The 14792-nt window shown below is 46.1% G+C and overlaps 1 protein-coding gene across 2 annotated transcripts in view; it reads left to right on the top strand.

The window, feature by feature from the left end:
• prex2 (phosphatidylinositol-3,4,5-trisphosphate-dependent Rac exchange factor 2) overlaps window positions 1-14792 on the top strand; it is a 56201-nt gene that overhangs the window by 20221 nt on the left and 21188 nt on the right. For both annotated transcript variants that reach the window (XM_011607902.2, XM_029842941.1), the window contains 15 exons: window positions 1336-1436; window positions 2135-2238; window positions 2316-2365; window positions 5076-5151; window positions 6074-6146; window positions 6932-7074; window positions 7198-7290; window positions 7990-8138; window positions 8221-8306; window positions 9712-9848; window positions 10964-11081; window positions 11434-11618; window positions 12282-12443; window positions 13635-13857; window positions 13931-14138. In XM_011607902.2, the coding sequence (XP_011606204.1) occupies window positions 1336-1436; window positions 2135-2238; window positions 2316-2365; window positions 5076-5151; window positions 6074-6146; window positions 6932-7074; window positions 7198-7290; window positions 7990-8138; window positions 8221-8306; window positions 9712-9848; window positions 10964-11081; window positions 11434-11618; window positions 12282-12443; window positions 13635-13857; window positions 13931-14138 (1908 nt within the window). The remainder of the gene's footprint in view (window positions 1-1335; window positions 1437-2134; window positions 2239-2315; window positions 2366-5075; window positions 5152-6073; window positions 6147-6931; window positions 7075-7197; window positions 7291-7989; window positions 8139-8220; window positions 8307-9711; window positions 9849-10963; window positions 11082-11433; window positions 11619-12281; window positions 12444-13634; window positions 13858-13930; window positions 14139-14792) is intronic.

The raw sequence follows: 14792 nt of genomic DNA, 5'->3' as shown, positions 1-14792 counted from the left end.
CCAGCATGGCATGTCCCTGATAAAAACCACATTGCCTAGGGCTTCGGCTCAGCCCACTCCCTCTATTGTAAAATGTTTTGCCTTTATTCTTTTTCCACCCCTCCCATTTTGTCTTTTTTGGTTCTTTTTTTTGTTGAACTCAAGGTTATTTTTGGAAACAAAACCCCTCCCCTTTAAATGGTACAATCACGTTTGTGGTTTGGTTCCTCTAATAGTGTAATTCGTCAGAGTGGAGTTCATGTGACAGCCACCTCGCTTGCAGGAATAAACCTAAAAACACGGCCATTTTGAAGGGCTAAGCCTCTTGTCTTTACATCCGTACTTGGGATGCACCTGTATCCACCGGTATTCAACAGGAATAAATATTTGTTCTGCAATATTCACAGATTTAAACCACATTAAACCGTGTGACCCTCATCAGTTTGAGGTAATGAGAACCGTGTTGTCCTGATCCTTTGGGTTTTTTCCTCTGGCTGAGCTGCAGAGGTTGACAAATTGACGTCGGTAGAGGCGTTTTTCCCCCTTCTGTGGTCCATCGCTGACAGAAAAGACGTTCAGGATGAGAGGGTAAAGTGGTGCTGGAAGGATAAAGGAGGGATTGGTGTTTGGGTGTGTATTCAGTTGCGTCTCTGAAACGCTGTAATTGCTCCCGTTGGCACAGCTCTGACATCGGGAACCCTCCGTCGTGGCATGGAAGTCAATCCCGCAGAGTTCCAGCGGTCCTGTTTGTTTGGGTTTATGGTGAGCCAGGGCATCAAGTATGTAATCAGATATACTATTCTCTCTCTTTGTTTATTTATTGTTTTTGCTCAGGCTTGCAATTTTGTGAAATCTGTGTCATTAAATCACAGAGAATTATCCAATTTAGCTCATTTGGGCCGTCGGGAGATGCACGCTGTGTGTTGTTTCAGCAGCGTTTGTTTCCAGCAATAAACGACAGCCCAGTCAAACACTACATGCTCTTTTTGCCACAGACGCCCCAACAAACTGCTGCCTATTTGATAATATTACCTTTGATGTCCAATGGTAATAAAGCTGACATAGATAAAACACATTAATAGCCACTAGTTGTTTAAACAGACAGACCAGACCCCAAAATCAAATAAAGCATTCCTTCTTTCCAAGATGGTGTTTGTTGCCACAGTCACATTGGTTTAGATGAATTGTTGCTCCGCTCGCAGTGTTTGTATTTTCCTCATTTTTTCCTAGAATACTGAGAAAAGTCAAAGCTGCTGACACACAGGCTCCGCGGTGGCCGGATGGAATTCTCTGTTTGTTTGTCCCGTTGTTCCTAAGCCGTAATGTGTGCGCGTGTGTGTTTTTGTTCGTCCGCAGCGAGTTTGTGTCCTGGCTGATGGAAATTGGTGAGACGGGAAACCCAGAGGAAGGAGTTCATCTGGGTCAGGCGCTTCTGGAGAACGGCATCATCCACCACGGTTGGTTTCTCTCTTATTTTCTTCGAGATGCAGATTTTTCTTCTTTCTTTGAGATGGTGATTTAAATACATAGACTGTCTGACTCTCAGTAGACCCTTTCAGATTCAGTGATGATGCAGTCATGTCATCATCACGAAGCCAGAAACGAGCCTGAACCGGTGTTGTAGACACTGACTTATTTATATTTTAGTGGGTGTCCTTTATAAACAGTTGACACAGTGTTTAGGTAAGGGATTATAATATTAATCCCATCTTGCCTTCGTGTTTCTGTCCTATTTGCACAGTGGCTTCAACAGAAGAGTGTTTAATGCAGAAGGATTAAGCTGGCTAATGCTTTACATTTACTCTAAATGTTGCTCTGCATGTCGTCTTTGCTGATAGAGAACAATCACTCTGGTGCTTCATGGCTTCCTCACAGAGAAAGGTTGGGCTTTTGCTCTTGTTCCGAATCGAGAAAGAAGAATGTCTCCCAGCACCTCGAAGCCCCCCCCCTCCCCCCTGTGAAATACAATACAACATCTTTTCATAAAAGAACTTTTAATGGAACAGAATCCAACTGTTATTATTATCAGGAGGGTCCTTTAAAATGTGCCCTAAAGCAAGTGAGGTTTTCTCACGTCTGAAGTTGGAGCCTTTTTGGTTCTCCTGCCAGATGATTCCTGCTTCTTTGGGTTTGAAATCTTTTTTTGATGTTTTAGTCACAGACAAATACCAATTCAAACCAGAGCCCGTCCTCTACCGCTTCCGCTACGACGACGGCACCTACCACCCCAGAAGTGACATGCACGACGTCATATCCAAGGTGAAGAGCAGAGCCGTCGGGCCCCCTGAAGTTTCAGGAATAACGTTTTGACACTCTCTCTCTCCCCCCTCTTTCAGGGCGTTCGGCTCTTCTGTCGCCTCCACAGCCTCTTCACTCCTGTAATCAGGTAGGCGGCCATTTTGTCCGGCGCTCTTAAATTAGCTCCTCCAAAAGCAAACAGTAGCAGGGCAGTGTCATGGCAAACTATGAGCTCATTGTGAGTTCGGACAAGTTGGCACAGATGGTGGGTGAGTGATCTCAGCCAATTTTATCCTCCTGGTCTCAAAACACAGATGTGCCGTATCAGGAGTTCACGGAGTCCCTGTGGGACATGGATAAATGTCTGACACTGTGATAAATTCTGCCTTAATGTGGCCGTGTTGTTTTTCAGCATCTAATAATTTGATGGACAACGTTTCCTTCCTTACTAAGTGGTTCTTTATATAGTGCTTTCATAAAACAATACCGGTCTTCAGATTAGAGTTTTTTTTTTTAATGCTTTCAAGCTTATCACTTCATTCTTTTTGGCAGCAGCAAAAGTTTTATCTAATTCAGAGTGAAGAAAACAAAGCAGCTACTGAGCTTGGACGTCAACCAGTTTCTGTTATAACTGAATGAGACATTTGTCCATTAGAACCCTCAGTTAAAGGCCTGGAAGCAACATTGGTTTTCGGAGGGAAAGGATGTACCGTGAAGCCTCGTGTGCTTTTTTTTTCCCCACAAAATTTCAACAGATCAGGGAAAAAAAAGGATTTCTGCATTTCTTTTCTGTCTTGAACCTTGTGACATGCTCGACTGCAGCCTGAAATTATGTTTTTGACAAGAGTTGGAACGCCTGTCAAACACTCATTCAACCCTTCCTGAACCCCATAAACCCGGAATTTTCTTTTTGAGAAATTCATCATTCGGCATTGGACTTTCTGTCAGCTGTCGTCCGTTGAATATTTGGTAACATTTACTGGATTCAAATGAATCATGTCTTCTTCTAGACTGTTCAAACTTTAAATACTCTTGGTCTGTTGTATTTTATTTATAGTGGATATAACGTTTGGACCACACATGGGCCGATCGGAGGGTTAATGTTTCTATAACAGACCTTTGTGAAATAATCAAATACCTGTTATAAAAGCACCAACTGGTACTGGAAGTTCAGTGCAGTTGTTTTTAATCAGCCGGCACTGAAGGATTTGTTCCATATGTCATCCAGATACGCTCTGTTATTTGTTTTAAAGCACATGGAGTCAAAAACAGCCAGCCTTCCTGTGAAAACGGGCACCTTGTCCCAAATGTGAAACAGATAACTGGGCCCTTTAACATCTGTATTTGTATTTCTTCAGTTTTTCAGGTGAAAGCTGCTTTGGTTCTCTCTCCAAAGCAGCGCAGTCACCTTTTAATGTCAGATTTAAACAGACCCATGAAAAGCTTTCATTTCATACTAATAAAACCGTGCCATCACCAAAGGGGGAAATATCCTGTATGTATTCCAGCAAGGCTGTTTTGTTCCAAGCCAGCTAATAATAATGCCCAAATGCTGATTTGAGGTGTGTATGTGTGTGCATGTGTGTGTGTGTGTGTTGAAGCACTCTTTCATTTAGCTTTGTACTGGCTTTGTGTTGATGCCAAAATTCTTAACCTTAAATCTCCCGTTGGCGTGCCGCCGTTGCGCGCGTGCGTGCCAGGGTATCTGCCAGGCGCGTCCTGTGTGAGGGCCTGGTGTAATCATCACCAGAGTTTAGACAACTGGTGGTGGTAGATGCTTGGGCAGTTTTTTTGGTCGTACCCACGAACAAAATGTGATTATAGATGATTCCAAAATAAAGCTAACGGTCAGTACGCGAGCTGTCTGCCTTGATGCAAGCATTTTGTCATCAAGGCATTAAAAATGTAACATCATTTATGAAGCCCTTAAAACCTGCCAAGGACATTGTTGTCTTTTAGATGGATTGAAACCTCGTGGCTGACCTTTCACCCTGTTACCCTTTTAAATACGTTTCGGTGCTGTTGGACATATGGCTGCATGCAGGACTGCTGTGGCATTTTTCAAACTTTCACTCCGTGTCGGCCCCTGCAGCCCCCAACCGGGCTGTTTCGAATATCCTATTCGGGGTAAAAACTTGGGTTTGCCTTTGCTCTTGTAGTCCAAGCGGATTATTTGTTGCAAGGGCAGGGCTAATGCGCCTGACTGGCTAATGCCCACGTTAGCATCATCACAGACCAGAACACTGATGCAAGTCAATTTTCCATTCTGGAGGAAGCAGAACAACTCTCGGCCTTTTGCACTGCAAATTCTGAAGGTTGCCAGACAGCTGAGCCCAGGCTTTAACTTGGCCCGTATGTTATGTTTGACTTGTGTGTGTATGTGTGTGGATGCAGATGTGTGTGTCTTGAGGGTTTGCATGTGGTGGAAATGGTGCAGCGGTGTAAGTCACGGTGGTTCGGAATTTTCCCGGCCTGCGGCTCAGCTCAGCTCCTGCGCATCCTCAGGGGAGGCCCCCGTGTTCATGGGAAAGTCACCACGCCATTTTGGCCTGGCATTCCCAGGGTCTCACTGAGAACAGCTACCCCAGAGTGCTGACGCAGCGGGGGCCGTTTCCTGTCACGCTCCACGAAATGCCCCTTTACTGTCAGAAATGGCCACAGATTTATGACACAAGATGAAAAGTGACCACGCTCCGCTGACAGTGGGAATTATTAGTCCTCCTTCAGTCCCCCTGTTCAAATATACCAAACAATTACTACTCTGCACGCCCGCCATCTGGGGTTCTGTCAAAGTGGATACCAGGCATGAATTCTGTTCCCTAATCCTCCTGATGTCCTGTGTTTTCACGCCCATCTAGGGATAAGGACTACCATCTGCGGACGTACAAATCAGTCGTGATGGCCAACAAGCTGATAGACTGGCTCATTGCACAGGTAAATAAATACACCTATATTCCAATAACACGATAAACATAAACTCCTTGAGTCCAAGTTTTAACCCCAGAGTCTCCCAGGATGACTTTTATTAATAGGAATGACGGTCGTCTTCACTGGGAGAAGAAACAGCTTCTTTTCCACCATTTCCAGGAATTTCTATTACCAAGATTAAAAAAGAAGTCTTCTAAAAATGTATCGAAAAGTCAGAGAAAGTTGGGGTTTGAGGGTTTGTATTTTTTCAGAAGTATGAGTAAATGCTATTCGATTTTATCTTATTTTTCTCTGCGTGCTCTTGCTGTTGTTGCACTGTAAATTTCCCCGTGTGGGACAATAAAGGACCTGAATCTGAATCTGAATCTACTAAATGTGATGGAAAAGAAGCTGTTGAGATTTTCCTCAAACATCACCTCTGCTTAACATTCAACCAAAATTATGGCTTTAAAAACCATGTCAGAGCAGATTAAAGCCCTCACAAACTGAAGTGTTTTGTCTATTAGCCAAATTCGGTTCTTGTAGGCTCGAGTTTAAAAGCTCAGCAGAGGAAAGAAGCGGAGAGTGAAGCGTTTGCTTTAATCAGAATGAGCGGAGCCAAAAGGAAATACGGAATAAAAGGCAGATTTGCTTTGACAGTTTTATTGATTATGTCAGGGAGCTTTGTTGTCGACAGATTGATAGCCCCGTTCAAGACGACAACAAAGAAGAGAAACGTATATGGCAACCGCCATAAAATCAATGGCAGATATCACGTGTGTGTGGTGGATGTATGGGTGGATGTATGTTTTTGAAGGCCTTGGGGGGGCATCTCGGGGCTCTGTAATCACACCATGTGCTTTGTTCAGACTCTTTCAGCACTAAATCTGTCTTTCTTTCCTCCGCCCCGTCCCCTGTTTCCTCTTGGCGTGCCTGATCTCTGGTGCAGGGGGACTGCAGAAGCAGGGAGGAAGCATTGATCCTGGGTGTGGAGCTGTGTGACAACGGCTTCATGCATCACGGTACGGCAAAGGAGCTTTCTCTAATTCCACCGCAGGGAGAGATCTCCTGCAGCCACAGGCTGGGGAATTCCTTCCATCATTGATGAATTGAGGATCGGATGTTTTGGGCATCTGGCCTTCGGTATCGTGCTTCAGAACACAGACGGTCTTGTTCTCCTTCCATTTCTACTTAAAACCCCTTCAAAAATAGAAATTCTTTCCAGTTCAGTGAATAAATTAGTATGTTTTTGCGTGAAGTGGCGGTCGGGGTTGCGTGCATGTGTTCGCATGACTAATATCAGCAAATCTGTGAGGCAGGCGTGGCGCTCGGCTGTGAGAACACGGGGAGACAACACATGGACGTTGGGCAGTAGTCATGGAGACGGCCTGCCATTTAGGCGCGTTTCGCCAGCGCCAAAGTCCACATCTCGCAAGTCTTCTCATAGCTCCGTGATGCAACCGCTCCTACAGATTGCCAACGCAGACACGGAACAAACCTCAACAATTTTTGTCCCACTCCCACAGCCGTCGGGGTCATTTTACCATTCATGCCTGACGGTGTGGCTGTTAAAACGACCGCTATCTGATGTTGATGGGAATGAAGTGAGGGGAAAAATGTTTTTCCCCTCGCTAAATTTTTCCATTTCTAAATAGAATTCTTGCTAAAGGCACCGCGTTGCCGTGGAGACTGCGCTTACACGATAGCGAAATCCTCCCATGGTTCTTGGGCTGATACGTCTACAGCTCCTAACTGATTGCAAAACTACACAAGTCTTTTGTTCAGTCTTGCTTTTTAACCCTTTCAGTGTTAGAAAAGAGTGAATTCAAAGACGAGCCCTTATTGTTCCGATTCTTCGCCGATGAGGAGATGGAGGGCTCCAACACCAAACACAAGCCCATGAAGCACGACCTGAAAATAGTGGAAAACGTCATCTCCAAGTCACTTTTGGTAAACAGCACGTTACACTTGAGGCTATCGTACCGAGAGAGTCTATTGCTGTCGGTCTGTATCACCAGCAGCCTCTGCTGCGTCTTTAAAAATGTCTCCGATCAGACGTGTCTTTCTTCCCAGATAAGGCCCTGCGACGGAGGCTACGGCTTCACCCTGGAAGAGAGAAACCGGGTTCCCATCATCAAATCTGTGGAGAAGGGTTCCCCGGCTGAGGTGAGGAGCGCGCGGCTCACGCACGCCTCAAAGCAGACACACTCTTTTTGGTAGGCCTTTGAAGGGTAACAGACTCCAAAGGGACGGCGCTAATCTCTTCAGCGTTTCAGGCTGCATTAAATTAGATGCCGGAACACAAAAAAATGTGTTCATCCGTTTAGGAATCTCCAGTTCTGTCTGTTTGTAGCCTCCAGTGAATTCCCAGTGTCTCGGCTAAACTGCTGAGCACAACAGTCTCATTAAATTAGGTTCCCAAGATGATTTTATTCATATTTTATTCTTGCTGACACGCCTACACCGGCAAGTTAATCTGTTTAGTTGAAGTAACCCAGAATTCAATGTTGTGATCTGCTTTCCTGTGTTTCATTGGACTATGTACAAACATCCAGCCTGGAAAAAGCATGTACGTGTGTGAGGGAGCCGCTACTGTGTTCAGCATTGTTCTGCACGACGAAACTCTTGCAGAGAAGTTTGAAAGCGATGAAAACTTATTTGAACTCGATATCCGTCATAATAGGCTTAGCTGGAATTCCCACTAGTACTGAAGTGCCACTGAACAGAGCTGTGAGGCAGAAGCGCTCTCGGCGTTGCTGTAGTTACGACATTTTTGCCACCATGGCATGAAATACATCCCAAACAAAGTCTTAGCTTCCTCTACTCCCTGAAAAACGTGCCTCATTCTCTTATATTTGGTCAAAGATGGCCGGCGTGGAGGTGGGGAAGAAACTCTTTGCTATAAACGGGGACCTGGTGTTCCTCAGGCCTTTCTCCGAAGTGGAAGTTCTCCTCAGGCAGAGTTTCAACAGCAAAGGACCCCTCAGGCTGCTCGTCAGCACCAAACCCAGAGAGTAAGTCAGGTCCAAATGTCACATGTGGTGATCTGAAAATTCCAGGTTTTTAGTCAGTGTCTCTGTTCGCCTCTGTCGGCAGGACGATAAAGATCCCGGACTCGGCTGACGGGCTGGGCTTCCAGATTCGAGGCTTTGGTCCCTCTGTGGTCCACGCTGTTGGAAGAGGTAAGAGTTATTGGGGCACAGCTGGTTAGCAGCTGCCCCTGAAGTCTTTGGGGGGGTATGCGTGACTTGGCCACAGGAGGCCCATTTTTCTCGCTTATGCTCTCCATGTGGCTCAGCTGGTTGCTTAATGATGTGGCCAAAACCAAGAATTATCTGGTTATCACTCACTTTTTCACAATGGATTAACTCCCGCGTACTTATTCATGTATCTCTTAGTGATTTATGTGATGAAGAGGAAGTCTCCCCTCCTCTTCTTCAACAGGACACACACTGTTTAGCAGCAGTGCTATCAAAGTCAGCACAAGATAGAATCCAACGCAAAAAACAATTCATAGCCTCGCCCGGCTATTCTCAGGGGAACCAAACCTTGTTTTCTTCCGCGAGCATTCTAAGCCGAGTAGAAAAGTGCTGTCTGTGTCTCTGATGATGCGGTTGCCTGGGAACCCGCCGTGTGTTAAAGTAGATGCTCGGATCCCACGAGATAAAGCTGACGATGCCTCCGATGTTGGAGGTCACCATGATCGGGTCGTACTAATTAGACAAGGAGCAGGGAAACATTGGGTAATATGGTGGTATGTGACTGTTTTTTGTTTTTTTTAATCTTGTCAACATCCTCAGCTAGAAGGCATTTTAACTATTCCTCTAAGCATCCACAAGCTACAGCGCACACTCTGATTAGCTGTTTAGCTTTAGTGTTAGACGTGTCCAGACAACAGGCGCTGCATGTACAACATCGTACGTCCATCCCAAGCTCAAATTGCTAAACACACATTGGTTTGTTTACAGTATACGTCTCCATGGCGCCTAGCATGGAGAGGATGTCCATGTGCAAGACACAAATCCCACAGGGCCCTCCGCTGTGGTGGTTTCAGTGTGTGTCATGCAAATTTAAAAGCTGAGAGAAATTCAAACCTTCTGATATTGAAGGTCTGACCTCAAGAAGATGAATCCTAAAGTTTTGAATGTGGATATAAACTGGGTGTTGGCCTGCATGCATCCAGTCTTACTTACACAGGAAAGAAACTATACCATAAGCACAGAAGAACACCCGAGCGGAGGGATACAGACTGTGTATATTGGAACGTAATGTATGCATGTATAAGTATAACTGTGAAAGGAATATTCATTCTGGCACGTACTTCCTTCTAATGGCTGTAAACCTCGTTGTTCCATTATGGTCTAAATATCCCTCAGAGAGGCCCTCGCCAGTCCCTCCTGAGCTGCCAAAACAGGAAACCAAAGTTGCAAATACACAGATAAAAAAGGAATGTTCTACTCCGTTTTGTGTACAGAATGTGGAGGACGCTACAGATGGTTTATGCTGTTCCCCCACAGTCACCTGTACAGTAGCGCGCTTCAGCCCTCATCTTCCTGTTTGTCTTTGATCGCCTCTGTCTCACGTCAGGCACCGTGGCGGCTGTCGCAGGTCTCCATCCGGGTCAGTGCATCATCAAAGTGAACGGCATCAATGTGAGCAAGGAGAGCCACGCCAGTGTCATCGCTCACGTCACCGCCTGCAGGAAGTACAGGCGGCCTTCGCAGGTGAGGGGGGGGGGGGAATTATTAGCATCTTTTAGGCAATTTGTCTCCTCGTTCTCTGGTGTGACTATGTAATCTCAGGAAATAAAGAATCCTCCTGTGCAATTATGTTTGATTTCATGGTCACCTGCCTCTCTGATGATCTAAAAGTAGGGTAACAAATGACGCTGGTGATTGATCTGATAGTCCAGAAAGAAAACACCATTAAGGGTGAAGAGGAAAAGCAGGAAAGATGTTGGGAAAAATCCAGCAACCCCCACTCCTACGGCTCTGTTTACTTTTATTTCACTCCGTCTTTCTTTCTCTCGGGTCATTACGCAGAAATAATAGTAGTTTTGGCTCCTCCGGCTTTGACCCCGGGCTCTCAGCGGGGTGCCCGGCTGCAGAGGGAGGTGGGAAAAAAGTTGTGTGAATGACTGGAGTTTAAAGGAATGGAGCGAGCCACCTGTTAAGGAAAACTGGGTGAAACCCAAGGGTGTATATTTTGAGATAAAGTTAAGGCCCATCAAGACTTCAGGTTTAATGACGCAGTTTGGCGTTCCAGCACTACTGCAGATCTGGTTTGCCTCAAGATCGGACACACGGGGACCGCCCTCGCTCTCTTTTTCTGCTCACGCTGCTGAAGACCACAGACCAGTAGGCAGGCACAGGACAGGCAGAAACCCGCTGTGGGCTCGGGTTTGGAGAGTAGAGCCCCCCCCTACATGCATACAAACACACACCCAAGTATGTTTGAGTGAATTACCAGCATTGGCACGGGACTGAATTTGTGGTCTCATCAAGCATCATGTTGCCATATGTTTATGAAGGCTTATTTTCTCTGCATGCTTTGACAAGCTAATTGTGAAGCTGCACTCCCAAAACTGGGCCCAGTGTAACTGCAGCAAACCACAACGTCGGCCTTTGTACATGTGCACACACACACACTGCAAACACACTCCAAATGTGCATTTGCAAATGCCTATTTTTGCGGGGACATTCAACAGTACAAGACATATCCTAGCTGATGCAGCTAAATGCTAACATGAGTCAAGACGAAAAAAAATGTGGGTTGTAAACAACCTCTTGGTGCTCACATTAGAATTCTAAATGATTCCCTTGATTGTTTTCCTTTGTAGCAAGACACAATTAAGTGGGTGTACAACAATAATGAGAGTGCCCAGGAGGATAACCAGAAAACCAACCAGAAGCCAACACCTCAGGAGAATGGAGACAGCTTTGACTGTAAAGTAGAAGGTAAATGCCCTCCCACGCACAGACGCACATGCAAACATTTGCTCAAGAAACAACACGAAAATGACCCTGAAGGCGTCCATGGACGTAGGGCAGATATGTTTTGAGGGAACGTAAACCCAACCCTCGACTCCAATAAACAATGCAGATCCAAGGTTAGAGGGGCTCATCTGGAGTGAGTTAGTCGGACCGCAAACACCTCTGGTTCATCGAGTGTTAATCCCCCCCCCCCATGAGAAAGGAAGAGAAAATATTCCCTTCAAAACAAACAGATCTGATGCTTATTGAAACACACTAACACGCGTATGGTGAGTCATACTCATTCGCTGCCCGGCTGTCTATTTTCCAATTTTAGAGGTGATGGACAAATTCAACACGATAGCCATCATCGATGGGAGGAAGGACCACGTGAGCCTGACCGTAGACAACGTCCACCTGCAGTACGGGGTCATGTACGAGTACGACAGCACAGCCGGTATTAAGTGTCACGTTCTGGAGAAGATGGTGGAACCCAAGGGGTTCTTCAGCCTCACTGCGAAGGTATTCGGTGTCTTGATTTATAGAGATAAACGATCTATTATATCTGACAAGCTCTCACAGCAGTTCTTCTATCCAATCAGCAGCTAGATTACAGATTCAGTTTGGATTCGTCTGCCAGACGGGAACGGGGGTTTGAAAACGACTTAAATTTGTGTTGTTTGCCTTTACAACACAATCTTGAATGGAATCCCAACGAGGCTTTCCTTTGCCTGCGAGGAGTTTCTGTGATTCTTCTTATTCTACACATCCGCCCCAGAAGTTGACGTTGTCCTCACATCCTCAGTTTGGCGATGACACGTTTGCTCCGCTCTGCCAGAACATTTCCTCCCCTTCCTCTCTCTGTATTCTCATTAAGACAACTCTGTGTTGTGATATGTGTCTCCCTCCCTCCTCCTGTCCTTTCTACAGTGGTCTCGGTTCCATGCAACATATGTGCAACATGTGTTTCGCGATCTGCGTTTTATCCCAATTAAATTATGAGCAGTTAATGGATGTTTAGATATGGGCGGTAATAGCTGATGAATCGCCGCAGAGGGTGTGAAATTCAACTGTCTTCTGGTCAAAATTAGGTTTTTTTTCTACATTTATATGACAATGAGTTGTTCCACAAAGGATAGTAGATGCAGTTAATCATGGCGACGTTTCTCTGTTTGGCTCGAGCAGATTCTGGAGGCGCTGGCACGTCACGATGAGTCACTGGTGCAGATGTGCGGCAGGTTGAGTTTGGGCTGCGACGTGATCCCCGCGGAGCTGCAGGTACATTTCAAGTCCATGTGTGGCGAGAGGGTGGAGCACATCAACAGACGCATCACCAACTACAGGAAGGTGAGCGTGCGTCCGAAGCCTGCAATAATTCTTGTTTTGCTCTTGTTTGCTAGTTTAGCTTAAGTTCCTGCTGGTTATTAATGGATCATTTCCATCCTTTCTCTTCCACATCTGTAAGCGCGAGTCTCTCGGCCAAACCCCCCCCCCCCCCCCCCCATTACATGCAAATGTGCGTGAGAGGGAAAATAAATGATGTGACTGAATGTGAAGAGTGGGCCTTGGATTAATTAGCAGTCACTTATAAATAGCCCTTCGAAGGCCACAGCCAGGATGCTTGTTGTGTAAGGATGCCTCCTGCACTCGAGCATTCCTTCGTAGACCCCCCCACCCCCCGGGAGGGTGAAAAGAGGGGGAAGTTGCCACGAAGCAGTAAGAAGTGATGTTGACCAGAGGAATGAAAATAAGGGTCTGACCCTGTAGCGACACCGGAGATGTGATAGGAATGTTTAATCTTTAAGTGTAGGTCAGTTCCTGCTCCTGAGTATATGATTTCCATAGAGTTTCTCTGCATTGGCTTCTTTTAGTTATCAAGTTCTGGCCCATATGGCTGCCTGCTTAATTTAAAGCAGAGCTCGGCTGTCAGTCAAGATGATTTAGTCCATTTTTTGTTGTAAAATGGCTAATTTATATTGATCTAAAGCGTTTGAAAAGCCCATGACCTTTAACCCTGAGGCCCCGCGTCCTCGGATGAGGACTAATAAGCACACGTAGTAAAGGTTCAGGTCTCAAGAGGACATAAAATGAGAATACAGTCTTGAAAATATTTAATTAACAGCCACGGCCGTCTCTGCAGAATGAAAGTGACACTTTGGCTGCACTTTTAAGAAGATTCCACATCGGCTTTTATTTACTCTCAGTCATTCTGACACTTCTTTCACCCCGTATCAAGTATCAGTTCTGAATCTTATTTTTCTGGTGCCATGGTGTCTTTCACAGTCATGTAATGAGGAGAATAATCAAAAGGATTATCTCCACAGATTGCTTTACATCAGCTCCAATTATGATTAGATTGATGGATGTGAGCTTTTTCAAATCAGTTTGATTTAATTTGCATCCGGTTATATGATAAATGGTCAGATTGGGGCCCGGAGTTTCACACATGTGGAAGCAATGATGACAGACTGTGTTCCTCTTGGAGGCTTGATTGGAGAAAAATCACAGGACCTCCTGTAACATCACCTTTCCTTACAGTTTTCCCGAGTGCTGAAGAACAGGGCGTGGCCCACCTTTAAACAGGCTAAAGCGAAGGTGTCCCCCCTACACAGCAGTGATTTCTGCCCCACAAACTGTCATATCAATGTTATGGAGGTTTCCTACCCAAAGACCACCACGTCTCTGGGAAGTGCGTTCGGCGTGCAGCTGGACAACAGGAAGAACACGCCAGAAAAGGGGGGACGCGGCAGTGCTGAGCAGGGTGAGCATAAAGACCACCTGAAGTGTCTGAATCTGCCGGGACTTTCATAACAGAATGTTTGTTTTGCATCTAGGTAAGCTCAACCCCATGGTTAATGTCCAGTATACTATCACCTCTATGGCTGCACCGTCGGGCCACAGCCTGGGCAGGACGGAAGGCCACGGCCTCCGTTTCCTGCTCAGGGAGGAAGACCTGCTCACCTTGGACGCACACCAGAAGCTGCTCGACAAACTCACCACGGCTGTCAAGGAGATGGAGGTGCACGGCGCTCACATCCATGAGTGAGTGGGAAGATTTGCACGCTTCGGAAAATATGTGGGCCCTGACCATGGTTGTGTGTCAGAAGAGGATGCATGGCAGAAAAATCCATAGGTTTTGGTGTGCGTATGTGTGTGTGAGTGGTGCTTCCTCTGCCTCAGCAGTGTCGCCTGGTTCATTGTTTGAAGCCGCAAAGGGTGCAGACAGGAAGTGGGAAATGCCACCACAGTTCAACCTTCCTCCCCCTCCCCGGGAAGCACGACCTCAGCCCAGCGGAGGGCGTGTGGTCAGCGCAGGTGCCCTCTGCATGTGGCGTTCAGGAACACAACAGCTCCCTTATTCAGCAGCATGGGAAAACTGTAAAATCATCGGAGGTGTCACCTAATTCTGATTGTATCAGGCCGCATGGAGCCCGTTCAAGGCTCTTCTGTTTCCTCGGGGGAGGGGGCTCGCTCTACAATGCGATGCAATTCACTCTATGTATGTCCTCTTCCGTATTGGGTGTGACTCGCTTTGACGGCCCTACATTTTGATAATGAACTGAAGTGGCCTCTCTAGCTCAAAGTTGGGGGGAGAGGAAGTCTGTGGGACATTAAGCACTGATTAGAAACGTCCTCAAGTAATTCAAGAAAAGAAAACAAATGAGTACGACGTTACATAATGTTCTAGCTGATTGT

The sequence above is a fragment of the Takifugu rubripes genome, chromosome 10 (assembly GCF_901000725.2).
Source record: "Takifugu rubripes chromosome 10, fTakRub1.2, whole genome shotgun sequence".
In the NCBI taxonomy this organism is placed as follows: Eukaryota; Metazoa; Chordata; class Actinopteri; order Tetraodontiformes; family Tetraodontidae; genus Takifugu; species Takifugu rubripes.
This window is presented reverse-complemented; position numbering and strand designations above follow the sequence as displayed.